The sequence below is a fragment of the Thunnus albacares genome, chromosome 24 (genome assembly GCF_914725855.1).
Source record: "Thunnus albacares chromosome 24, fThuAlb1.1, whole genome shotgun sequence".
Lineage (NCBI taxonomy): Eukaryota > Metazoa > Chordata > Actinopteri > Scombriformes > Scombridae > Thunnus > Thunnus albacares.
The window spans coordinates 17,177,669-17,205,556 of NC_058129.1; the positions used below are offsets into that span (position 1 = coordinate 17,177,669).

The 27,888-nt window shown below is 40.6% G+C and overlaps 2 protein-coding genes across 2 annotated transcripts in view; one reads left to right on the forward strand and one right to left on the reverse strand.

Annotated features, from left to right (window-relative positions):
• The window catches only part of LOC122976250 (SH3 domain-binding protein 4-A-like), a 28,474-nt gene extending 10,758 nt beyond the window's left edge, over window positions 1-17,716 (reverse strand). The window contains exons 1-3 of the mRNA XM_044344634.1: window positions 17,464-17,716; window positions 7,986-8,152; window positions 4,948-7,301 (exon numbers count right to left, since the gene is read on the reverse strand). Of these exons, the coding sequence (XP_044200569.1) occupies window positions 4,948-7,301; window positions 7,986-8,109 (2,478 nt within the window). The 5' untranslated portion in view covers window positions 8,110-8,152; window positions 17,464-17,716. The remainder of the gene's footprint in view (window positions 1-4,947; window positions 7,302-7,985; window positions 8,153-17,463) is intronic.
• LOC122976244 overlaps window positions 1-27,888 on the forward strand; it is a 1,153,509-nt gene that overhangs the window by 93,395 nt on the left and 1,032,226 nt on the right. The window lies entirely within an intron of this gene.

Below are 27,888 nucleotides of genomic sequence, written 5' to 3' on the forward strand. Positions count from 1 at the left end.
AAGCATGACTGCACTGAAGAAACATTTAGCGACTGATTTCTTCCCAAAAACAATAGTTTTCCAGCTTTCTTTTTCAACGAAAACAATTTAAGGTTTTGACTTTTCGTTTGGATCAATCACCTCCGTCGAAGGAGACTTCTTAATTTGGAAAAACATCCTCTGTGTCTCTGTGCAGTTAGGACTCAACAGCTGCAGAGGATATCATGTTTTTCCTCGCACACGTTTCTAGTTTTCAGTCCATTAAACCTGCAGCAGCCCAGCTGTTAAATTTTCATCGCTTAATTAACGTCCTGATTTTTATTGGCTGTCACAGGGGATTGAAGCGACTGCACGTTTATAAAAAGTCTCATTTTTGAGCCACGGACTGCTGAGTTTTATGACTGAAGACTACAAGCAGGGGATTGATTACGTGTTAGCCCCGCCTCCCTGCATGCATCTATTATTTAAGGACACCCTCCTGGCCTTTCAGCCTCTCTCCTTTGCTCACAAGCTTTCTCATTTGTCCTCAGCCTTCGCAATTCGATCTGGGGCGATAAAAGATCTACCGGGGCGGTGTCAGATGCCCCCAGGCCCTCCCGCTCCGTCCAGATCAGTGCCTGCTCATATTTCACATGGGAACACCTGCCGGCTCGCTCGGTGTTGAAGAGGGAGCTGTTCAAACCCTGAAGACAAAGCAGGAGTGCTTGTTCTGCTACAACACTTTCATTTTTAAGGTTTCAGACTAACATGTAGCTGAAAGATGTCTCTGCTTTGGAAGTCCTACATAACTTTTCCACTTTTGTAGAAGCTTATGTTTGAGATTTAAAGTGTAAATACTCGAAGCTATGCAAGAGCACAGCAGTTTTAGTCACATTTGGGTCTTTCAGTTAACAGCTTGTGGCCTTTCTAGTGTCAGTTGTGTATAATTTTGTCTCCACTTCACTTGACTGTTATTTAAAATCCTACAGATACAGGTATCAAGAGACATCAGGGGATAACCGTAACTTCACACCCACAAGCTGCATCTTTTGTATTTAACACATTTGGTAACAAGCAGGCAGGATTTACTGAGTGTTAGCGTAGCCTCAGTGACTGCACACAGCACTCCAGAAGTCCCGACCTCAGCTGCACGATTCACACACCCTCCAATCCTGAACTAAACTAGCGTCCGGTGACCCCTGAGTGTCGGCATACTTGTGGCTAACATAATCAAGCTGCAGCTAAGAACACACAACATGTGAATAAGATAACCATTGAATAACTATGACTCATTACGAAGTGACACTGTTGAGGAATAAACTTTTCAACTAATTCTAACAGATTCAGGAACAAAGATTCGGATTTGTTCTTAACTTTTGTCCAGAAGGTGTGTCTAACCTCTTTCTTCTCCACTTGTATCAGTTATCACATCCACACCCAGTTGGTCTGCTTTCTCACCTCTTTCTCTGTCATTAAAGACAATGAAGCTATGATACTTCCTCAAGACACTGCCCCCACCCTGCTCGCTCCCTGAATTCCTCGCCATGACACTTTCCAGTTTATACCCGTCATCGATGCCCTTCAGATGACAATGCTTCATCCTATCTTTTCCTAACATTTCTTTCCAGTAGACTTATTTGTACACTTACAGTAATTGGCATGGTCTTTGTTCCTAAGGTGCTCAGACTATTTATATGGTAACAAGCTGTGTCATTTTAATCCCTCTCTCTCTCCTTTTACTTCACACATTTCACAGTCGTGTGGATTTGTGTATTTTTGTCCAGAGAAAGCCACTTTAACAGAGCAAAGAATGAATTCTTTGTTTGCTAATCAAGGATTTTGTAGCGGGAGGTTTACAAGGATACAGTCCAGGTACTCAGTGTTTTATTGAGTAACAATTATATAAGACAGGCTATATTTTTTCCTTTGAGCAGGAGATGCAGTAATTCAAGCCTGTTCGACTAACTGGACGTTGCTCCTGCAGCTTGATGACAATTCGCTGCTCTCTGGGGGGGAAAATGTCGCAGGGGAAACACACATACACATACATACACCCACCAGAGTGGTTTATAGCAGGTGAAGTGCAGCAGCAAACTGAGCAGGGGACAACAAGTTTAAGATGTGTCGGGACATAAAATCCAGGAGAAAATCAGTCTAAGATGAGGCTCTCACAGTTAAATCTGTAAATCTGACAGAGCAATGCTGACAGATCTGCTACTGATGCTTCAGCATGGGAGGAAACCAAACCACACATCCAAATTAGAAATATATCAAAAAGAAAAAGCTCATTTCAGGAAGAAAAACAAGGGAGGACCAAGTCATATTACACTATGTCCAACAATAAAAGATAATGAATAGTGGGATAGAAAGCACACAACGCAATAAAAATTAAGATCCTCATCTATTAAACTCCAAAGCACTAAAGCGTACATTGATGGCCCCATCTTCAGAAGCTCAAAGATCAAAAATGATAAAAGTAAGTGCAAAACATCTAGAATATTTCCCATTTGATGGGATGCTGTAGCTTTAAAAATATTAGAAAAATCAGTGTCACCTACTGGTTTTGTCATTATGATAAACATCTAAAAGACAACAATTTTAAATATGAGTTGGTCTGAGCAGCTTGTAAAGCAACAGGAGACACTGAATGTCTTAATTAATTTTTTGGGGTGGTTGTTGGCTCTTTAAAACCAATTTCCCTGCAGCTGCGTCCAGCCAGAAAACATCATACCAGAAGTTAATTCCATGTAATGACAAACCATAAATGGGTTGTAAGACTTTATACTTTGTGGATAGTTCTTTTAATCAAAGTCAACAGGACAAATTACTGCATATACACTACATCGGCCTTGATGATGAAAGTGTTTCTGATGAAAGAAAATTGCTGAACTTCAGTGAAGGACATCTGAGTGTGTCCTTGTGTCGTTTTCTAGCAAATATTTAAAAATGAAGCTCAGTGGAGTTAAGGATGGAGCCTGTTTCACAGATAAGAAAGCCAAGGTCTTCTTTGTGCACACAGCAAGTTAAAAAGCCTCGGCAGGAGCTGAAGGTAACCGTGAGAATAAAAGCCTTTTATGAAACATGAAAGCATGCCTTCTTTGCTTTAGACTTACTGAGATTATGGGGAGGTCACATGACTTACAGCCAAACAGGGAGAGGTGGTTGCAGGTGATCTAAAAGAGGCAAAAGCATGACCAGTAGCTAGTGAACAGCTGCTGTCAAAAGTCCCATTTAGCAAGGCACTTTGCCCCCAGCTGCTCCAGAGGCCACCAGCTGAAACCTGCGGCTGCACTGAGCATGTCGCTGCAACAAAAGTGCATGCATGCTTCATCAACTCTGCCTGGATAAACAAGAGTTTGAAAATGTACTTTGCTAAAGTACTTTTTGAGTAATGGCGTCTGGTGAGGGAAATGTCTCGGGACTATTTTGCCTCCTGCAGGGTGCCAGCGCTGTCGGAGAAGAAAAACACATCGAGGCCTATGTGCATTCACTTGACAGAGCTGTTTTTGCTCAAACTGCAGATGTTATGTTTTATTTCCATGCATTCCTTTACAGGATTTTCTCCTACATTTTTATGTGATGGCTGTTCTCACTGTGAGACACCCACACTATAAGACAAGTTGTTTACCATTCAAGTGACTGAGCACAAGGACCCAAATTCTTCTAGCTGGCACTCAGATTGTGTCACATTGTCGGACTGCACTGCAGGCTGAAGTGGAGAGTAATCATGTTGAAGGATGTTGTAGCAGACTCACTAATCAGTAAGACAGAAAGTGACACTGATTGTTGAGGGAATTTGTTTTTTGTTCCTTTTAGCTGCCACAAAGCTCAACTAATGATACAGCAAGCAGCTGAGAGACACTGATAGAAGTCTTCTCTTGCTCAGTTCATGATGTGCATCATTTGAGGAAAAGGCTGTTTATGCAGGACAATTTTCTTTAAAATTAGAGATAAAATCAGCAGCTACTCTTGCAGTAACAAGGGCTGTGACTTTGTGGTATCCTATGAGTTGTCACTAATCAAACAAGGAAAATGCAAACTATTCCCTGTTTACAGATTTCAAATATGATGATTTGCTGATTTTCTTTATTTTATAGAATTGTAAATGGAATATCTCTGGGAATTTGCCATGAGCATTTTCCTTTTTTTTTTTTTAAAGATATGTTTTTTGGGGCATGTTTGCCCCTAATGGACAGCTGATAGTGGAGAGCAGACAGGAAATAAGGGGAGGCAAGAGGCAAGGAGGGAGGAGAGGGGCATGACATGCAAGAAAGGTCCCCAGCTGGAGTCGAACCAGGGAAACCGTAGCTACCATTCGGCCAACAGGGCGTTCCGCATGGGCATTTTCACATATTTTGAGGATTCATAGATTAAAAAATGTTTTGATTAAATGACTAATTGAAATGAGATATTTAGGCTCACACAAAACAAATCTAAATAGTCTGCATCTGCAGTTTTTACCTTAAGATAAAAAGGGATATAATTTTACAATTGACTGAATAATCTTGGAGGATTTCTTTCTTTCTTAGCTGAAAGGCAAAGCTTAGACATCCACATATCCAAAACTGACACTAATGTCTGCTCATAATTCAAAAGGACTGGTTTAACTCGACAAAAACCAGGTCAACTTCAAACTCTAAGAACACATTTCCAACTTACTGGCTTCTTCCAGGTCAGTATGAAATGTTATGATTGTTACCTGCTACTTTCATGGAAACAGATCTTAAAAACATTGACACAGTAAAATCATTATTCTCAATACTCTGACTATTTCCACCTCAAGATTGTCTCCTTATGTGCACACAAACTGATTCTACAGTACTTAGAAATGGTGGTATGAGAATGGATATTCAGTTCAAATCATGAAAAATAAAACTTAACCAGAACCTGAAGTCCAAATTAAGACAGAAAAAAGATATGGTCAAATTAAAAGCATAAAAACTCTCACACACCACAGCCACATTCATACACACATTCTTCTTGTCTTACCATCATGAGTTCCCTCTGAAAGGACTTCCTCTCCTTGTTCTCCATGTTTGTACACTCCTCTTTCAATTTCTCCAGAACTGACGCCACCTTCTCCGGCTCATTGTCCAGCTCAGTCCGGCAGAAATAATTCAACGGCAAATTTCCGTATCCCAGGGCATCTGCAAACGCCCTCCAGTTACCCACGTTCTCCATCAAAACTGTCCTCACGGTTGCGTAGATGTATGTAAGAAATTTGCAAGGCTTCAGGATCTGCTCCAGCAGCATTGTGGTTGTTAGGTCCGGCCCACACCAATAAATGGGCTTCACTTTACCCAGAACCAAAACATTTTTGGCGTGGACAAGCCCCATCTTCCCCTGATAGTATCCAATATACCACTCTTTGGTCCGTAGCTGCCCTCGCAATTTGATTTTCTCCTCACTGAGCAAAGCAATAACATCCCCCTTCTTGTACTCCAACAGATAGGTGCTCTTGTGCTGCCTGATAACCGTTTTGATCAACTTGCCAAATTTTAGATTGGTAATGCAACGATCCTGGAACTTTGGATATTTGGAGGTGACAGCCAGCGGTGAGAGAACAATCTTATCCACCTCTTTCTTTTTCAAGAACCTCCTCTGGCCCGTTATTCTCGCTCCAGTCTTTGGAGGTGGTTGCGGAGTTTGGACACAGAACTGGGTGAGGATACAGTCCAGGGCATCCTTGACTTGGACCCTGAGAGTGAAGTCTGAGATGCTGTTGGGGTTGTGTGATGAGATCATGTACAGCAGCCTACTGACCTTCCCCAGTTTGACCTGAAATCCCCGAATTACACTGGCACCCTCGTTCACCTTCACCTGATAGTTGGACATGTTGGAGTACAATCCCACTTGGAGGTCCTGAGGATACCCCAGTACAAACTGGTGCTTCCCCCACAGCTGGAGGGCAACCGCCGGGGTGGAGCTCGCCTGCCGACCCACCTCGCTCACCAACAAATTCTTGGGAGCGCAGTCATGCCCGAACATGGCCACGACTGTCTTGAAGGAAGGGTGGATGTGCTTGGGTCCGTACACACCTAGAGTTACTTTCCTCTGCACATAGTCCCAAACAGTCGTATTGTGGCTCATGTACTGCGACTGAACCACAACAGCCACATACATGCAAGGCTCTAGACTATCCAACTGCACCTGGACTGTATCCTTGTAAATGTAAGCATTAGGGATCGGCGTGTAAGGCCCTTCTTTGCAATCACTTCGAACACAAAGCACCTCAGCAGTGTGACAACTGTCCTTCCTCACAGTTACTGATATGTTCATCTCCAGTGTGATGAAGGACTTGGTCTCCATGTTGCTGAGCTTGATCTCCACCACAGGGCTAACAGTGGAGCAGTGGTCACTGTTGAGCTCCAGAGGAGGGTCTAGTAAGGCTTTCATGGAGATCTGCTGGTAGTCTCCATGGCTGACATGGCCTTCAGGGATGTGAACACTGATGTGCGTGTCTGGGAGCTGAACAACCCCTCCATTACTGTCTAACCTGCACACGATGTTGGTCTCCACCGGCTGTGTCTGGCCCCACCCAGGGCTCTGACCCAGGGATTCCAGGTCATGGCAAGACCTGGCTAGCTTTCGGTGGTTTAACCAAGCTGTCCTAAAATCCTCCCTGCTCTGAAACTGCTCCGGCACAGGAGCCTTAAGGCCTGTGAAGAATCCAGAAGAGGGTAAGGTTGGATTTGATTGAGCCTGCAGGACGGACAGTTCTGAGAGACTGTGGGAACGTTTACTCCTGAAAAAAGGGTTCTCCCTGTGGAGGTTTGGTGCAACCTCTTGGTTTGGGCTGATGGGGGTGGTGTTGTTCATGTAGAAGCTGCTAAACCCATTCGTCATGATTGTACTTGTGTTAAAGGTGGAGCCAGTGGACGGTGATGCCAAGGCATCAAAGAGAATGAGGTCTGCTGAGTTCCTTACACCTGCATCTTTGCAGTTTTGATCTAACGGGCGGATAAAGGGGTTCACAGAGAATGGACTGTTGTTGTAAATTGGGGAGGGTTTAGGGGTCATCCCTGTCCACTCCCCCAAACCTCCAAACTCCTTCGACCCCTCCTCGTATCCCTCCCCAAGACTGTCAATCATCCCACTGTCGCTGAGCGAAGAGTTCCTGAAGTTGACCGGCTGGACGTAGGCAGCTGGGATGTAACCCATCTCTGTGTTGTTGTGGGCGTACCACCACTCTCCACCTGACGTGTCCAGCACATAGAGGCGATCACCTTTGGAGAATTTCAGCGTGGTGAAGCTGCTGGGGCAGTAATCCTTTATGGCGACCACTTCCTGCGCCGCTCCATAGGAGGCTGAAGTGTCCAGCCTTAAGGCACTGGGAGAAGGCACTGAAAAGGAAAAAAAGATGTTAGACCAAATTGCACTTCTATCTCATAAAACTGTTAGTGACAGCTTCTGTCTTGATTGCAAAGTGGTTTATAAGTGCACTTAATCACTCATTTGCTGATTACTCAAAATATTGCGGTTAACGGTGCATATCACAGAAATAATGGACCAGTTAAACTAATGAGGTGATGGTGCTACAGATCAGACATTAGGGTTTTTGCCTAAATGGTTTTATTGCTTTGTTTGCCTAAAACTTTGAGAAAAGCCTAAAACCAGAAAAAGAAATGTTTAGTCCTTTATCTTGGACACAAAGGCAACCAAAAAAGCAAAACAAATATTTCAATGATTCTGAATGCAACCAAACACCTTTTCAGATCACAAGTTAAATGTATGAGCAGATGAACTACATAAGTTGCTATTTTTGGTTCACCTCATTAGCGTATACAGAGCATGTAAACAAAGCTGCAATGGGGTGCAACCAGTGAAGTGAAAGAGCCAGTTTCCAGCAGATAACTGAATATGTTGATTGCAAAAGATGAAAAGAACAAAATTAAAACAAAATCTAGAGATATTATGTGAACTTTGATTAATTGGGACTTAAATTTAACCATAATCTTGTATCTTGAAACTTTTGCCTTACAGAACACATTTTTTCCCCTGTGTTTTTACAACAATGACATACTGACCTTTGACATCAGTGAGACTCGCCCCGGTCACCCCCTCGCTGAGGTCGATGAGCGTCCCCTCAGATTTACAGCGAGGGAGGATGTGGTTGTTGTTGGTCACTCTGATGATTCGATGGGCAGCCATGGCCTATCCTTGTCGTAGCTTTCGCTCATTGGCAGCTTTTCATCTGGAAACAAGCACAAAAAGGAGTTCAGAGTTTGATCTTAAGTGACTCCCCAACTCGATGCTGGAGGAGGAAGTTTAATTTTCTAGATCGCTAACACAGTTACAGGCTGAAAAGGTCAAAATAAGGTCACCGCATTTTTGAAGGAACTCAGTATGAAGGATGGTTAGGGGAAAGAAATGAGCTCCCAGCGGAACACAGTGAGGTTTTTTTTCTAAATCGATGCAAAGAGTATGAGTAGTGAGCTCAGAGATGGAGAAAGAGAGAGATGTGATTTAGTGGGAGAGCAATTGAAAAGCAATAAATAAATTAAACCAAAGAGATTTAAGCCCTGAGGGAAAGTGACAATGAAGAAGGTCAGAAACACAATGTAAAGCAGGAAGCAAAAATGGAGAGTGCAAACAACATTTTGGCAATTTGCACACTGGAAACTGACCTAAATGACTAACTAAGCCTTTCAACATTTGTCATATATTGTATAATCTTATAAAATTATATCTAATATCTCTTCCTTTAAGCTAAAAAAACTTAATCTAAAGGTCATACCCGACCTCAAGGGTTTAAATGTCTCAAATCTTTTCCTTCAGGTGATTCAAATCAACCATTAACCTTCAACCATTATAATCTCAAAATCAAGTCTCTCTCCCTGCTCTGGCTCGACATCCTGCACTGCCATGTGCATTTTGGTTATTTACATCTCTGATTATATCAACCAAGGTACCAATTTCCTTGTAAGAATTGAGCTGTGATTCAATTTTGTGTATGAAAACACAGTCAGCAGAGGGCTGTAATCTGATTAGAGTGGCAGCGAGAAATTGTTTTGCAGCAAAACGTTGTTCCCTTTGGTCACGAGAGACTTTGTTATTCCTGCAGGATGTGGCGAGCAGCGACAGTGGGAACATTTGCATTTGCACACTAATGATGCCATTTTAATCTGATTAAAGCAACACAGACTGTAGAGGCCGCCATGTGAATGCCTTTCACTGATTATCTTCGTTAGAGCTCTAATGTTTGGAGCTGAAACTCTGCTCAGTGTTTTCACATTAAACACTGAGGATTGTGATTCAGGTGCAGGTGTTTGTTTCCATGAAGTTGCCACACCGCTTTACAATCTATTTTTATCCCAAACTGAGCATAAAACACAGAAATTGAGCTATTATTAGTAAAGTTGGATATCAGTTCAACAAAGCTTTTTGTCTGTTTTTATATAAATGCAAACAACCAGAAAGAACAGAAATATGGTAAAGTGTTAAGTATTATTGTAAAGATTCTTACTACTCCCATCTCTCGGCTTCACTACATCACTACATGAAGATACCACATGATGCAGGATATTCAGCAATGAGAACATCTACATACACACAAGAAACCAGGTTACTCAGAGAAACCAGGTTATGCACGATATCGAACAACATGTTCACATGAACTGTAATAACATGGCTGCAGTAAAATCCCTGTTTATATTTTCTCCTTTACTCCCGGCCTAGATTTGGAACCATAGCTTGCTTGATTTTTCATAGGACGACTTTGTAGTAAGAGCACAGTTTATTTTTGTCTGATGAGATGACACAGTATAAAATTAGGCAATTATGGAGTCATGAAGGAGGTGTTGGGAACCGACTTCCAAGAACAACAATGTAAACAAACATGTGGCATCGCCCATTTTCATCATCATAACTGATACATTTCCTGTCTTTGTTTTGCACATTTGCACATGAAAATACACCAATTAGAAACCCTGTTAAGCATTTTATTGGGCTTTTTATTAACATGGCATTGAAGAAATCAGGTTGCATTATAGTTTTGTCCCTCATACTATCATAAGACACTTATGTTTTAAGACATTAATGCTTAAAAAATATTAAAATTATGTAAAAGAATGAAAAGTTCTCGTCAAACTTTTACTTTCCACCTACTTCCATGTGAGCCATTCAACCTTCTTCCACTTAATTGGCACAGTTTCATGCAAAATGACAAAGTTTTACTTTCTGTGCTTTCATTGCTCCCCTGTGAGCCTCCTTCGCACTACAGTAGTCGAGTCTAGTCTGTAGTTTTTAAAACCTGGTGAGACAGAATTAAGCAGATATATTGAGATTTTTGTCTCTCATTCCTGAAAATGGCAAAAAAAGTGAAATCTTGTGATTGTTTCAGAGCAGATCGTCTCATGAAGTTGAAGGAAACTGCGGCACTGTGGGCTGCAAAGCATGCAGGGAAGACAAAGTGAGTCTTGTTTAATGGTGGCATCTGTTCACCTGCGAGCTCGAGCTGAAAGCCCGTCAAACTCCTCCAAGGCGACATTTCATTTTCCTGCACCCTCTCTGCTCTACAAGGAGCGTGTCGCCCGTCGATAAAATCCTTCCCTCGGCACGAAAATGAGCACTCAGCGGGCAGTTGGAGCGAGCCTACGATCAATAACAAGCCAGCAGACAAAGAGACTGTCACCCACTTTGATATCACGCCAAGGCGATCCCCCGCTAAATGCAGCAGGAGGTGAGGACAGCTCTGACAGATGTAGCAAAAAAAAAAAAAAAAAATAGACAGAAAGAAAACAAGAGGAATTGGAAGCTTCTCTTCTCTGCGACGGGACTCGCAGCAGGAGGTTCAGTTCAGAGCCCTGCGGATCCACGCTGAGCCTCCCTACAAGCTCACAACTTTTGTTCCGAGAGAAAACATCCAGGATTTGAGGAGCGAAAAGCAGCACGAGACATTAAAAAAACACAAAAGTTAAACAAGACTGTGATACCCTGCGTTTGACCTTATCTGAGAAAACAAGACTTTCACAGACAGATCGCAGAGATACTGAAGATGGGGGAGGGGGAGGGTGACCTCCATTTTACTTTTGATTTACTCTACGTTAGCAGAGAAATTTCAATTACAGAGGGAGAGTAGACTAAAAAAAGGAGCTTTCAGGGGATCTGCAGCAAACTGCTCGAGGGCTTGTGTGTTCCTCAAAATTGGAATCAGGGATTTTTTTTTTTTTTTTTCCCCTCTGGTGCATTAATAACCGAGTCAGTGAAATACTCTGTTATTAACTCGTTTCAGTGAGACTGACAGAGTGGAGGAGCGGTGAGGACGTCAGGGAGTCGAAAGTTTAATTAGCCAAGAGTCGGCGGTCCTAATCCCTGGATGAATGTTGCTGTAATAACCATTTCCAGCAGCCATATGCTTGCGTAGATTTTATCGTTTTTCCATTGCAGCTGTTTAAAATGAGCAGAGAATCAGACACAGCAGCAGAGAAAACAAAATCATGCCAAACATTAAAATTAACCAACAGTATATAATATTTAAATGTAATAAAGTCAAATTCACAGTTAAATTTCATATGTTAGCAAACAGGGAGTAATCCCAGATCAAATCAGGAAGCTGAACACCGTACTCTGTCTGATTTTCAGTATTGGTTTAATAAAATGAAGTGGAAACAACTTTATGAGCTTGTTAGCAAATCTTAATGTGCATCTGTTTAGCAACAAACTCACAAAACAACAAAATCTCCTCAGATTTCAATATTATAATCACAATCCTCCAGCTGGTGGAAAAATTGTGATTGATTATTAATTTGTTCAAGTTTTCTCTGTAAAGTCTGTCAAAACAAAATATATGTTTGTTTAACTTGTTTGTAGCTCATTTTCCATGTTTGCTCAGGTCCAACAACCAAAAAAAAAAAGAGGGTTAAAAGGAGCAAAACACCACTAAAAAATGCTTTATTTAACTTTAAACTCAGAGAAAAGGTCAGCTCTTTCATCTTGTTTTGCAGGAAACAGAGTGCAGGCACTTGTGCTTAATTCAGTCCTGACCTTAAAGACAGACACACATTAGATCTACTCGAGTCTGTTACCTAACTGGACGCCCTGCTGTGGCCTGCGGCGATGCAACTCTACTCCCAGCATGCCTGCGGGCGTGCGTTTACACCTGTGACGAAGTGGCAGTGAACCAGCAGAAATTAACAAGAGCTCAGGGGAAAAAAAATGTCCTTGAATATTTGTACACTGCTCATGAAATTAAAAGTGATGGAGGAAGATGCTCACCTATAATTAGCAGTTATATTCCTGTTGAGTTCATTTAATCACACAAGTTTGACTTCAGCCCCCCTGTGGGCCACTGTAGATGCTTTCTAGAAGCCTGTGAGTGCATTTTTGCTTGTAAACACAACTGTGTTTACAATAAAATAAAGTTGTTCATCAAAACCTCCTGCAGGAGAAAAAAAAAAATGTGACTGATCATCAAAAAGTGCTCTCTGAATAAAAATATTGTCTCACCCTTCAGCATGCTGTCAACCCGATTTGCAAATGTACCATCAAAACTGAACAAATTGAACCCATTTGCTTTTAAAAACATCACGTCAGCTATGAGAGGAATGTGATAAATGAAGTTATAATAACTATGGTTTAGGAACAAGACCATGCCTATCTGGTTCTCAGCCTCTTGGACAATGATGTGTTTGATGACCGATCTGGTCTCCGAATCTCCTCCGTCCATTGCTGCCTCCAACTATCGCAGGCAGCCACTAAGCCATCACATCCGCCATCTACGTCCCTCAGCGAAGCATTGTCTATAGCTCTCCATCCAGCGAGACACCACCGCATCCACATACAGGCCCTTGTCACCATCACTGTCCTTCAGAGGAAGGCCGCTCTTCCAGACGCCGCATGTCCAACCAACGCTACACCCTCAACCGCACAGCAGCCAACTCCCAGCTCCTCCTGACACAACTAGAATCTCCGAATGGACAGACGCCGGCCTCCAACACATTCCACTCCACCGGACTGACAATAAAGCCAAGCTTTTCCAGCTCAACACAACCTCCACTTCCACCCTAAGGCCACAGATATAGTCCCAAGCGGACATATACACGGACACCACGGACGCGTAGTAGCTCTGTTTATACTACTTTCTTGAGTCTGCTCGGAGGACATAATCCACACATACGCAGTAGATCGGTGTCTACAGGAAGGCAGTGTTGTGACCGCGCAGACTGGGCAACAACTTGGAGGCACAGAGCCTACGCATACACCCTTTAATGACGAAATTTGCGTCACATGGATCCTAGCAGACCCTCATGTACTGTCCAGAGAGGGTCGTCACAACGCGAAAGGTATAAGTTCAGCTTAACCCTTCACCTCCATCCCTACCCTCGCCCTTGGATGCCCCCAAGTGCCAATTTACTGCCTATTTACTGTAGTGGTCCAAGTAATATTTGTTGCTAAAGTATACTGAAGTAGCATCACATGACATGGTTAAGCTATGTTTGAGTCATAAAAAGAGTATGAATGTAATTGTAAGAACAATACTTTGCACTCATATCTTAGGATGTTTGATTTGAGAGAGAACTTATTTTAACTTTAATTATAACTATTCTAATTACCTGTCCTTATCTATTAACTCCCCCTGCTCTTTCATCTACTTCACTGTGCGAATGTCTCTCGTTTTTTCACTGCAGGGATTAAAGCAAGAAAAGATTTCTGAGCCTGAAAAGTTGTCCAGGAGGAAATGTGTACAATGTACTGAATTAAGTATTATATGAATTTAAAACTGCCTGAAATCAGGTATTTTGCCTGGGAACTTAAACTCCTGTCACTGTATCAAATGTTTTGTCAGTTTTCTGCCTCTTTCGTGGTCGATGATCATGGAGGCTGTGGTGGAATTTGTAAGTGAAAGATTTGACAGTATTTTGGGTGCAAATTCAGGAGGCTTATCTCCGCCTGGTTACCGCAGTTACAGTCAAATCAAGCGCACTTGCAGAGCAGACGCGCCACACTAAAGTGATATAACAGCTACATGAGTCTCATGTTTTACCTGCAAGACTCGTGTTTTAATGCTGCTTGTTATTCAGAGTTCAGTTATAAAATCCAAACGCACTGCGGAGCGTCTCTCCTGCCAGCCGCTGCCAGCCGAAGAGTCGGATACACCGGGCGGTGGAGGAGGAGATGCAGAGACGCCGGTAGACGTCTGTTTAAACGAGAGTTTAGCCGACTTTTCTAAATTTAACACCGGAGCTGTGAGCGTCAGAGCTCGGAGCAGGAAACACAGTCTTAGTCACATCATCTCTCACCAATTCATTTTAAAAGAGCAACAGCCAATGAGGGAACTCCAACACTCAGCCGCCAACCAATGGTGTAACTTTATCACTCACTCACTCACTCACAGAAAACCACAGTTATAGGGCTGATTGGTGGCAAAAACTGAAGCTGCCACACAGGAAAACATCATATTCCTCTCTGATTATCTTTCTTACTGTCCAACAGCGGCTTTATTATATGTTCAGGGTTTTAATTTTTATCCTGCAGAGCTGCAAGAGAAAATAAACACATTAAAAAAAAAAAAGCCTCAGCTTGGCATGTGGTCAAGTACATTAGGCTGCGGCGGTGCTCTGCCTCGACCGCCACCATTCATCAACGGAGAAATTCATCCGTAAAATATAACAATCGCTCCTCTCTCCCCTCAGGATGGATTTCCAGCTAGATGAGCCCACTAAGTACTAAATTTTTTTGTGCCACATCCTCCTCTCCTCCGCTGCAGAGGGAGATTCTTCCGCTGACGGTTTAAGAAAGAAAAGGTTCACACTCAGGAAGAGGAAGCGGCATTTTGACGACGTCAACAGGTCGACTTCAGGGCAGCGGATGGTTTAATTTTCAACATTAAGGGTTTTGAATGCTGTAATTTCCCTCCAATGACTCTATCTGCAGGAGGAAAAACAGCTGAGTGGAAAATCATAAAACATTAGCTGATGATTATGTTATAAAATACTCTTAATACTGTAAATGAGTTGCAACAGGCTCTTACTGTAATAAATTAGGGAAAATGTAAAAGCAGCTAATTGTCTGTTGACGTACCAATGTTGATTAACGAGTCAACACACTTTATAACATTTCAACCATTTAAAGAGACATTTAAGTTTCATTTTTTCAAGTTATTAGATATTGAGGACTTGTTTTATTAACAGTTGGCCTTGAACTGACGAGCATTCGTGGGTTCATCCATCAGATTTCACACTGAAGCTGCAGGTTGCAGGGTGTTCAGATGCAGTTGTGATAATTGATGTGATGAAAATGAAACACCAAAGTGTCCTTGGAAACATGTGGAAATATGTGTTTTCACTTTTTATTTCATGTCTGTAATCCATAAATGAATCATATACATGTACATAACTGGCAACGCTTATAGTTTCATGTGTTTATCAGATGTTTTGCATGCTGTAAAATCTTAATCCTGACAGTGATAAGTACTTGCAGCTGAAAGAAGTCCTGTAACATCTCACTCTGAAGTACTAGCACATAAAAACTGTACATTTTTAATTACAATACTTAAATTATTGGTTTTTTTTTCTACTTTCCCCCTCTGACTGGAGCTCGTCAGCTGCTGTTTAGGCTTTTAAAATCACACTGGGAGCTCGAGATAATTACTATATTCTGCAGATGCTGCTGTATATTCATTAATGGGTAATTAAGCAACACAAAAAACAAGATGTAGAGATGTTTGTTTCTGTGAGTGTATAAGACAACATGATGATTCGAATACGTATATGCACAGAGGTGTGTGTAGACTTAACTCCACTGTGTGTGTGTGTGTGTGTGTGTTGTGCTGAGCTGCCATTAATTACAAAATGGAGCGCACCTTCGCAGGGATCTGGAAAATGATGACATGTGAGTTTTCAGGCTTAGCGTCAGGCGTGTGTGTGTGTGTCGGGGGGGGGGGAGCTGTTGAGATGGGTTTAGTGTGTGTGAAGTAGGAGGTGTTTAGCGTCTCTTTCACATCAGTGTGTGTTCATGTTTTTGTTAAAAGAGGAAGAGGAGGAGATTGGAAGATATGATGAAGACGAAGAGGGTGAGGAGGCGGCGAACAGAGGAAGAGGAGTAAGATAGCTGCTCACAGAGTTTGGAAGAAGAAAAAGAAGAAGGAGGCAAGTGAGGTGAAGAGGAGGAGGAAAAGTCTTAGAGAAAGGAGAGAGGAGGAGCGGGAGGAGGTAGAAGAAAAAGACAACAAGGAGGCAGAAGATCAAGGAGGAAGACGAGGAGGATAAGAAGGAGAAGAGGATAAAAAAAGGAGGCAAGTGAGAGAGGAGGAAAGTCTCAGAGGAAGAAGAGAGGGTGAAAAAGATGAAGATGTAGAAGAAGAAGACAACGTGGAGGCAGAGGATCAGGGAAGATGAGGAGGAGGAGGAGGAGAGGAAAGAGAGAGGGGAGAATTGGAAGAAGAACAAGAGGGAAAAGGGTGGAAAGATCAGGAGCGAGGGAGAGGAGGAGGAGGCAGAAAGGTTAGGAATGAGGAGGAGGAAGAAAAGAAGTCTCCAACTGGAAAACCCCACATTCCTTCCTGACCCAGTCCAAGATAGGTGTGTGTGTGTGTGTATGTGTGTGTGTGTGTGTGTGTGTGTGTGTGTGTGTGTGTGTGTGTGTGTGTGTGTGTGTGTGTGTGTGTTTGAAAATATTTTCAGGAATCACACATAAAAATCCATCTAATTAAATCCATCTAATTAAATAGAGTTGTGGACGACTTCAGGCTGTAAGACAATGTGTGTGTGTGTGTGTGTGTGTATGCTTGTGTGTGTGTGTGTGTGTGTGTGTGTGTATGCTTGTGTGTGTGTGTGTGTGTGCGTGCGTGTGTGTGGCTGCAAAGAGAGGATTTTCAGCTTATCAGATGACCTTATTGGCAGGGCTAAGGTGACGCTGGAGACACACGCGTGCACGCGCACGTGACACAATGCACGCTCCTTGTCAACTTATCATTTCCAGTCGTTTTCCTCCATCTGCTGCTGAGCCTTCCTCTGCAGCCTCGTGTTTATTATAATTTATGAATATTCATAAATACACACAGCCAGATAGATAAAAGAAAGGAATACAAAGAGGTAGGAATGGAAGGAATGCTTTCAGTTTACACTTATAGGCTAATTAATGTTATACTACAAGAATATTGTTACCATATTATACAAATAAAGCATCATAAAACACTGAAAAGCACGATAAGGTTCATTCTTCAGCATCAAAAAGTCGCAATACGCCATAAAAACATTAAAAACAACACCACCACCAACCTCACATGAATACAGAAACCTTTTAAATGTCACACACTGCCATAAAAAGTCACAGTGTGTATTGGATGAAAGTGTAAGCTCACTACAAAGCAGAATGATAACACCATGTTGAATCATATCATAAAGCAAACAGAGATTATTATAAAGAAAAAAATCATAAATATAGTGAAGCCGAATTTCTCTCCGCACATCGTTCTGCTACATGAGTAAATAAACTGATGGTAGGATTTGTTTTAAAGGTCAATAGAAGTGATAAAGTCTAAATTTGAGTGTAATGTGAACTGACCTCCTGCTGGCTTGATGCTTGATTGGTGCTTTAAGTGAGAAGAAGCTGAAGATTGAGAGCCGTCACTTCATCTTCTGTTTCTCGTTTTCTTCTCGCGTCATTTATGTTTTTTTTTTTTTTTTTTTAAAAAAAAGGAATAAAAGGAAAAAATAAAGGAATAATTAAAAAAAAAAAATTAGATAAAAGCTCCACAGTCCCAGAAGTTGTTGAAGGGTATCAGATGAAGCGACACGTCGGGTTCACGTCCGTCTCTGCTCCGGTCTGCCGGAGGACTGGAGGAGAGCTGCTCTGCTGCTGGATGGGAGTGGGTGACGTCACGGCGAGGGGCGGGGCACACACACACACACACACACACACACACACACACACACACACACACACACACACACACACACACAGCTATGTATATAGCCTCCTGTACAGTGTGTCCAAACTGCAGCATTGTTCCTGCACTCAGTGACCTTATTGTTATACTGAAAATATTGTTCACAGGTTTACTTCAGGTGACTCATTACTTTAGATTTGTAGTAAAGTAATCGATTACAAGGAAAACTCCTGCATGAAAATTAAGTAAAAGTACATAAGTATTATGAGCTTGATGTAGTTAAAGTATTGCAGTAAAAGTAGTGGTTTGGTCCCTCTGACTGATATATTATTATATATGACATCATTAGATTATTAATAGTGAAGCATCAGTGTTAGAGCAGCATGTTACTGTTGTAGCTGCTGGAGGTGGAGCTAGTTTACACTACTTTATATACAGTTAGCTAGTTTAGTCCAGTGGTTCCCAACCTAGGGGTCGGGCCCCTCCAAAGGGTCAGCAGATAAATCTGAGGGGTGGTGAGATGATTAATGGGAGAGGAAAGAAGAAAAAACAAAGTTCTGATACACAAATCTGTTTTCAGTTTTTGGACTTTTTCTCTAATCTTTGATTTTTGCTGAAATATTGGATCATTTGAACATTTATTGAAATGAAAGCATGTGAGAAGTTTAGAGGGAAAAATCACTATTTGGTGGAGCTGTTAACAACTCATAGACATGTGAAATGTGACCCCGACTACACACTGCTTTTTGTAAGACGTCAAAAGCCAAAAAGGTTGGAAACCACTGGTTTCATCTTTAACAATGTGTTGTATTTTAAAAGCTTGTTATATTATCCAACGTGTCAAATCTTCATCTGAAAAGTAACTAAAGCTGTCAAATAAATGTAGTGGAGTAGAAAGTACAATATTTCCCTCTGAGATGTAGAGGAGTTCACTTCTATTTTAGAGTTTTTTCTATGTGTAGTTTTACATAACAGCTGAGTAGTGACAGAAAATGGACAGATGGATGAAAACAGATGGATGGACAGATGGATGGATGTAAAGACTCATTAGTTTAACTAATCAGTTTTTTCCAAATCCATACTCACAACAAAATAAAACATATTTTCCACTTTTACAGACAATTAAAGAGCAAGAACTGGAACGTGTTGCAAATTTGAAGTATTTTGCATCTTAAATTGAGAAGTACTTCAGTTTCGACATGAACACTGAGGCAACATTTCCATCTTTCATTAAAGGAATTTATCATCCTCCCCTCAGATTTCAGAAAATTAAGCGTAATGTGTCAGATTTTCAGTTATTGCATCTATTATTCTAAGTGCAATAAACACATGTATATTTTTTATTGTATTATGTAAATTGTGTGCAGTGATCTTTGACTTACGTAAAAGCAACACCACACTATAAATAGTCTTGCATTATACATTTTTACAAAATAATGGCATCAAAGTATACTTAAAGTATTCATTATGCATAACGGCCTGTTTCAGAATAGCATATATTATTGGATTAACATTGTTACATTAATATGGAAACACTACTTCAATGATGCAGCTAGTAAAGGCTGATTTTTAACCTCTTAATATACTGATGAGTAGTTTAATCTTTAATGACACATCTATTATTGAAATTGAAGCATAGAAACAACTTGTTTTGTGTTATTTTCATTGTATTTTAACTACAGTACTTGTATTATCTTTAATATTACTTTACTGACTATGTAAGTATTTGCAAAACAAAGATCTGAACTGATGATAACATCCACTGCATGCTGCATGAATTTCATTCTAACATCTTCATGATGTGCAGATTGTGAAATAAAACTACAAATTTAAGGCGCAATCATCACCTAATATAACATCATGCTGTGCATCCTCTCAAACTTTCCTCCTTTCTATCTTTTCTCCTTCTAATTGTCAATATTCATTAATAATTACTACTTATAATTAACCTCACAGATAGATACAACACTGCCAATATCCTTAGTAAAAAAACAGTCAATAGTGCTGCAAACTGAAATGAAATCATACTCAGTAGCTTTTGTTGGAACTTATCTATTATCAGTAAGGAAAATAAAACTCTTTTTACATTCGAAAGCACAAAAACAACAAATATAACGCTGCCTCTGGAGTCAGTAATGATCAGCACATTGAGCGAGTTTTCTCTGCGGAGCCGTGTGTGTTGAACCGCCTCCATAAATAACGTTGAGTGGAGCTGAAGGGTAAATGGCTCGTGCAGCAGGACGGTCCTCTGCTAATGAGGCGCAGTTCATTGAAACGCTGTCAGCGAGCTAAAATCCCTCCGCGCCTGCTGTGGTTTGTGTGACATCATTAATACAAATAACAGTAGTCGGAGCTTGTTTGAAAATGAGGATGATGTTTTAATGAGAATTTCTAAAATGCTCTTTAAAGAGCATCATGATAACTTCTTAAACATCTGATAGAGATATTTTACATTTAAATGACAATCACAGTATTTCAAACAACACTTAACATGCCCCAAAAAGGCAGCTTGAGAGTATATATGTATATATATGACTGGTTTCTTCTACACTCAGAAGAAAAACAGCTTTCATCAGTGTAATAGACGGCCCGTCCTCTTTCATCTCAATGATAAAACCCACTCAGTGGTTTTATAAAGCTGCTGTCACTGCAGAGCGGGAAGGTGTTGGCTCGAAAAAGACAAAGAAGAAGACGAAACGTCTCTAAATATGAAGCTCGTAGAGAGAAGATTCAGTTGGTGATGAGTTGGAAAGTAAAAACTTTGCAGGAGCTCCTTTCTGATTTCAGTCGAGCGTTTCTGACGGTGAGGCGCGCTGTAACATTTTCCACATTTAACATGCAGGATTTTCTTGAAAATGAGATGACGGATCACATGCTGCTTATCAGCGGCAGATACAGAACGTGGCTAATGACTGGGCCTGGATAAATCTGGACGGCCCTGCAGCTTTGACTTTGTTCTCTCTCTCTCTCTCTCTCTCTCTCTCTCTCTTTGTTCTCTTTCAAAAGACAAAAGCTGTTCAGGCCTCCAGTCAACATAGATGATCTCAGGCGCGTTTGGATCCAGTTCGTTCTCTCACAACCATCCTGCTGAGACTTCTCATGCTTCATCCTCGTATAGACGTATAGCTGTTTAGCCATAGTTTCCAAACATTAATCTTGCTGCTAGCTACACGAAACGGCCTCCTGACAGCACGTGTGCGACGTAACGTAACGTCAGTCACGTAAGAGAGGAAGTTTTCGTGAATCTGATAATATGCATGCATTAAAACATTACACTGTCCTTGCTTCATGTTCAGTTTCAGGTGAGAGTTCTTTGGTCCAGACAGAAATATCGACAACAAAAAGGATGGAAATACAAACACTTTTGCACAGATGGTTGTATCAACATTTCAGGGAGTTAATCAGAGTGTTTTAAGGTGTAAGAGGACACTGCTTAGAGAGATTTTACTGAGTAAATCTAACTGAAACTGTGAAAGTTTTCCCCTCTAATTGACACTTTGGACTTTGACCCCCTAAATCCACCGTCACATGCAGTAGATCAAATCGAACTCTTTAAGCTGTCTGACTTCAAAAAACATCAAATACGCAAACCAAAGCTGAAAGAAAACTTTAATGACTTTGATCAACTCGTCCAGAGAAAGTTGTAAAATGTGGAACATGAGTAAAAAAAAAAAAAAAACACACAGCACAAAATATAAAGAGACCGCATGCTGCTGCTGCTGCCTCTCTGCTACCCCCCTCTGTCACGCCTGAGGGATGCTGTTAAAAGGCAGCATCCAAAGTTTCCAACGAGGCCGCTAATTAGAGCAACTGGCAACAGCTGGAGAATGACAAGAGAGGAGCTCTCACTTCATCCCATAAAAATCTGATTTTTGTTGCATTTTCTCACAAGAAATTGAAATGAAATGCGTCTCCTCCTGTAATCCTTTCTTTTTTAGGCGATATGTGTTCACTTTTCCTTTTTTTTTACACCATGATCATTGTGCAAAGTGTGTAAAATGTTAGAAAATGTCGATCACTGTTTCCCAAAGTCCAAGGTGACGTCTTTAAATGTCTCTCAACAATCTGCAACTCAAAGATATTCAGTTTACTGTCATAAAAGACTAAAGAAACTACAAAATATTCACATTTGAGAGGCTGGGATCAGAGAGTTTGGATGTTTTTTCTTTAAAAAAAATGACTAAATGATTAATGAATCAACATAGTTTGCAATTAGTGATTGTAGCTTTGAAAGTCTCAAAAAGGCCTTGTGTCAAAGTTGAAAAAACTCTCAATTTTAGGCTTTTTTGTCATTAATTCTTATCTTATTCCGCTCATGCTTTTGTGTTCAATCGAATCCCAGGAGTCAAGGATTTTGGAAAACTCTCCACCTTTCATTTGGTACACATGATGAATGCTACAGCAGCTTCAGAAAAAGAGAAAGTGCCGCTGTGATTTATCTGACTGCCCTCCACGTGCTTTCTCATTCGGAGCTGTCGGGGGGGTGGGGGGGTGGAGGGGGGGGCCGGAGGGGACGTGATGGATATCTGCGAGGCGAGTTATGAAGTGGCTGGAGGTCTGCATATTCGTTCTGCAGCCTGATGTCACCTTGGACCTGCACTTTTCTAAAAAAAAAAAAAAAAAAAAAAAAAAAAAAAAGAACGATTTCTCAAAACTTTTTCATCTTCTCAGGCTGAGGCGACCGGACGTTAAATCAAACAGGCTGAAGTTTTCATTTGTTCCACACGACGGAAAGTCTGATGCACTGAAGCACCATCGTTATTTTCTACATCATGCATTATTCACCTCTGTCTTCATTTGAAGACAGTTATTTTTAATCCAACTGTTTCATAAAGGCTCTCTGTGAGGGATTAAATATTAGTTATTTAAATACTAGATGTCTTTCTTTTATAATTTCACATTTTAAAAGCACTTTTTTAGCAGAAACTTCAAACAAAAGTTCAGTAAGACAACTACAGTTCTTCACAGACCCAAAAACATGTTCAACTACTCCAAAACATGTTGGCACAAATTTAGTGAAGGACGTTCCAGACTACATCTTCTTTTTTTCTCATCTGCCTCACTTTCCTGTGTTAATTTGCTGCTGTTAAGACAAATATAACACCTCCCCTATCTGTTTTATATTTGCATGTGTTTCCAGCAACTCAGATAACATCTATTACTGTTGATCGATTAGTAGATTCACAGAAAAGTAATCGACAGTCAAAGATGCTGTTTTATATCACTGTAAATTCAGTATCTTAAAGGGGACATATTCTGCATATTTCCAGCTCTATATTTATATTCTGGGTCTCTACTGGAATATCTTTGCATGATTTACAGTTTAAAACTCCTTATTTATCTTCTACTGGCCTTTTATGCAGCCCCTCAGTTCAGCCTCTGTCTGAAACAGGCTGTTTTAGCTCCTGTCTCTTTTACTTCTTTTTCTCGTTCTTTACTCAAAATGGAAACTTCTATTTGAGCCTGAATCAAATCTGAAATATGCGAGTGGACAACGTAAACAAGCCATAGAGGCAACTGGCTGTTTGTGGGCATGTGCAAACAATCTGACGTCATCACGAGGAGGAAGTAGAGGTAACTTACAGGTTGAAGCCCTGACTTTTGACTTGCAGGCAGCATTTTTACATACGTTCACCTCAAGTTTTGGACCTTTGACCTTATTTAACATCATAAAAAGCTAAATATGTCCTCTTTGAAGTCTGAGCAGATATCTAAACTGATTTTGGTTGATTATATCTGTGATTCTGATGTAGTAAACCTAGTAAATCAAGTCTTTAGACCCAGCAGCTCCTTCTTTACCACAACATCCCAGTGCAACCAACTCTGCTTCCTAAAAATTACATTTATATACTAATAATTTGTAACAGCAGATACATTGAAAGAAAGCTCTTGATTACATTTTTAATTAAACATCTGCAAAGTTGTAAGATGTTAATTTGTGCACATTTCATGATATTCAAGTTCCAATTACAGACAGTTTTCCCTCAATAAAATCAACCTCGACTTGGCAACATAATTCTCCTACTTTTCCTGCAAAGAGTTTGATCATTACATTGTGAGAGCAGTTTGAATTTTAACACTTTCTCAAAGAATATTAACAATTCAGGACACATAAACCTAAAAGCCTTTGTCAGACGCCTCCTGAGAAATTTGGCACAAAAAGCTGAGAGCTGTACAAAGACACGTCTCGCTCAGCGCGGCCGTTGCTGCCCCGTAGTTCAGCTCTTATTAGAGGCTCAGACTGGGTTTGACGCGTCTATTCAGCTGGGCTGAATGGGAGCTGTGGGACCTTCTATTCACTGCTGTATCGAGGAGCTTCGGTATCAGCGCAGCTCGCTTTGCATCAGAATAACTCTTGTCAGCCAGGTTGGTTATGGGAAGAAACAGCAGGAATTTAGTTGATTTCGGATGCTGCCTGAATGCAAATACAGGAATTCCTAAAAAATGTGATGACCAAGAGTTTGTTCTAAGTACTTAAAATACCAACAAAGGCAAGAAGAAGCTGAGGGTTTATCCTGTTCCCAAACAACCAGAGCTGTGGTGATGCTGGAGTGCATGTTGTTGGAGATAAAAATACTAAACTGAGTATCACAAACACCCTGAAAGTGATCTAGTTACTTACCTGAATGTACATTTCTAAATTCCTGCCTTTTAATGCCCTAAAATCACTTCCAACTTCTGAAAATACTTCCTGGGAGGATCAAGAAAGCTGATCACATTGCTAAACTGGCTTTCATCCACTTCTATCACATTGTACAATGCAGAATTTTTAACTCATGCATTTATTTAAATTAGTCTTGGTTGGCAGGCCGTCCACAATGCAGCATTTAAACACTGTAACTACACTAAAGTACAGCTGCTAGAGTTTTTGCCAGAGCCAAAACAACCTCTGCGCTCACTTCACTGGGTTCCTGCTTCATACAGGTTCTTAAACAGTCCTTCATGTGTGCTCAGATCTCATTATACTACAGATAAAGAGAGAGCGTTTCCTCTCTGTGGAATAAATTACCACACTCAGTCATCTGTGTGAAAAGTACATTCAGACACTCGTTATTATGCACTTTAAATAAACTAACCACGGGATTTTACGACAGCAGATACATGACTTATGTTTTCATGTTTTATGGTTTGTTTTGGGTATTTTATCTGCCTTTTTATATATATTCATAACGGTTTTTTTGTCTCAGTTGTATCTTGTGACCACATGTTGCTTGTTCTTATGCTGATCTATAGGCTGATCACATGATGCCTCATTTTCAACCCGTTTCCACCTGTCGAGCTTGGTCAGGGCCTTGTGGCGTCACTTTTTAACACACTGGGTACCCCTTAAGCGTCATTTTCCAACGCGCAGTATCACAGCAGTCACTGTTAAAAATAATTAGATTTTATGGTGTGACAACGCGGTGGTTAAGGTCTAGTTAGGTTAAGGCACAAAAACCACTTGGTTAGGGAAAGATCATGGTTTGGGTTCAAATAAAAAATGAAATTAAAATGGCGAGGTGGTCTCGAACGGTGCTCTATGCTGATTTCCAAGTTTCTGCCAACCTCCTAATAAGAAAGTCAGGTTATATAGATGTCACGTGAAGTACGTCACTTCAGAAATGTTGATATGATACGTATTGTTGAAATGTTAAAATGTGCCATCTTACAGGTGTTGAAATGTACATATTCAACGTATCTGTGGTTTGCAGAAACGTTTTATTCTGGCGACCAGGCTGAAATTTGTCACCTTATTCAGACGTCAATGGTCTCAAAGCGTCTCGGACTACCCTGCATGTTTAAAAATGATGCTAAAGGGGTACTCAGTGTGTTAAAAAGTGACGCCACGGAGTCCTGACCAAGCTTCGATATGTGACAATGTGAGAGCGTCTGTCCAGTGGGGACTAATAACGCTAAGTTATTTCAATTTACTGCATGACTCGGACTGTCAGTAACCAGTTCCCTCTGCTCCTTTAAATCTTTAAAGCACAATAAAACCACAATAATGTCATTATTAAAGCTAACACATCATAACTTTACAGAAAAAGTTGTCAGAAAAAACAATCAAATCGGAAATCTGGAGTTTTCATCTTAAAGCACTCTTCTTCTTCCTCTTTCTATTATGTTCCTTCTGCTCCTTTTCCCCCCCTATTTCTCCTTTTTCTCGCCTCCATCTGTCCGTTTACTCCACCCCTGAGGCTGCACAACCTGTTCACGGCTAATTACTTATTCATCATTTCCCCAGTTGCAGCGGCGGCGGGAAAAAGGCCACGGATTAGCTGGCTGTACTGTATCTTCAGGAAAACACCCACACACCTGGAAATCTGCAGCCTCTTCAGTCCTGAGGCAGCATTTTTAGGATTTAGTGTTAATTGCTGATGATAAATTCGAAAAATTTTTGCATTTAAGCAAACCATAAATCACTGCAGTAATCCTTCAGAGGCTTGGTCAGTTCCAGGAAAAAAGCTGCACTTCCACAGCTTTTTTTTTTAGCTATAATTCTTTGTCTTTAAAGGTTGTTTTCTTGTAGTTTGTTGTCATTTTGTTTGTGCTCCTGATCTTGTTTATTCCAAACTCTGCCATTTGTAATGATGAAACCAAATGTTGCTATTTTCTGAAGCCTTTAAATCCGTAAATCCCCAAATCCCTGGTTACTAGATGATTACCGTTTAACTGCCTGCATCCGCCGGCGCCAACCATGTTTTTCACAGCATTCATCTTTTGCCGCTCTCATCTCAACTTACAAAGAGAGCTAACAGGAAGGGATTTAGTGTTTTCGCTCAAGGACACTCAGACCAGATACAGGACAATCAACAGAGGGTAATGATGTCTTCCCTTCAGAAATGGATGATGAGTGTTTTGGCAGCACCTTCAATGATACAGATTCATCTTGTGAGAACGAAATGAGGGATGTCTTGTTATTGATAGGGTCGAATGTTTTACAGCTCACTCAGTTCAAAGTAAAAACTCACTATTCATCCTGAGAACAACCTTGTAAATGGCCATTTAAGATGGAGCAGGTTTGATATGTTCGATAGATTTATGCAGCTATGCATGTAAAAAAGCGAATCCTTCATTCTTTGGTGTTTCTGCAGCAGAATGACGCCTCAGATTCTCTGTTCGTCTTAATTAAACTCTCATTATTAAACAATCTATGCTCCGGTTATTGGTTGTTTTCCATTTCTTGATTAATAAAATGATCGTTGTCATATTGAATGTAAAAAAATAGTGAAAAATGCCCACGGTGAGGTCTTTAAATGTTCTTTTTTTGTCTGACCTGGGGCTGCAACCAACAATTATTTTCATTATTGATTAATCTGATGATTGAGTTCAAAGTAATGTCTTCAGATGTCTCGTTTTGTCTGATAAACATTTTAAAATCCAAAGATATCCAGTTTACTATCATGTATGACAAAGAAAAGCTTCAAATGACCCAAAAAGATGATTCAATTATCAAACTTGTTGATTAAATTTGTCATTGTTTCAGCACTGAGTCAATCAATAAACATCCCTATACAACACTTCCTGCAAAAAGCAGCAGCTTACCAAAATTAATGAAATAAAGCATTACAAAAAACAAAGTAATATACATAAATTTTAAAAGCATTAATGCTATATGTTGTCTGTGGAAGTTCATGCTAGTCAGTCAAAAAGGTAAAAAAATGACGTTTCAAACACTTTATCCCCTGTAAAACAAATATTACATTGCAAAAACATTACATTTACATTTTGGTTCACTCTCAGCATGCTCATAGCATCATTTTCAGAGAAAAAGCTCTAAAAAGCCACTGTACACTACCTGCTCAGCACCAAACAACAAACAGACACAGTTAGCTGTAGACTAGCTGGTGAACATAATGGAGCATTTAGCAGCTAAAGAGCCAGATATTTCCCTCAGGAGTTGGTAGAGAGCAGAAACAGAGCTAAAACAGAGTGAATATTGGACTTACATTCACCAGGTGGACAGAAACATGACTCCAAATGAATGATAATGTTGCTCTGTAACCGCTGGATGTAGAAAAAAGCAACTGAAAAAAGGAAATTGATATAAAAACAAAGAACAAATAAAAGATAATTAGATACAGCCATGACAAAAGAGTTGCATTCATTTTTCTGTTTCT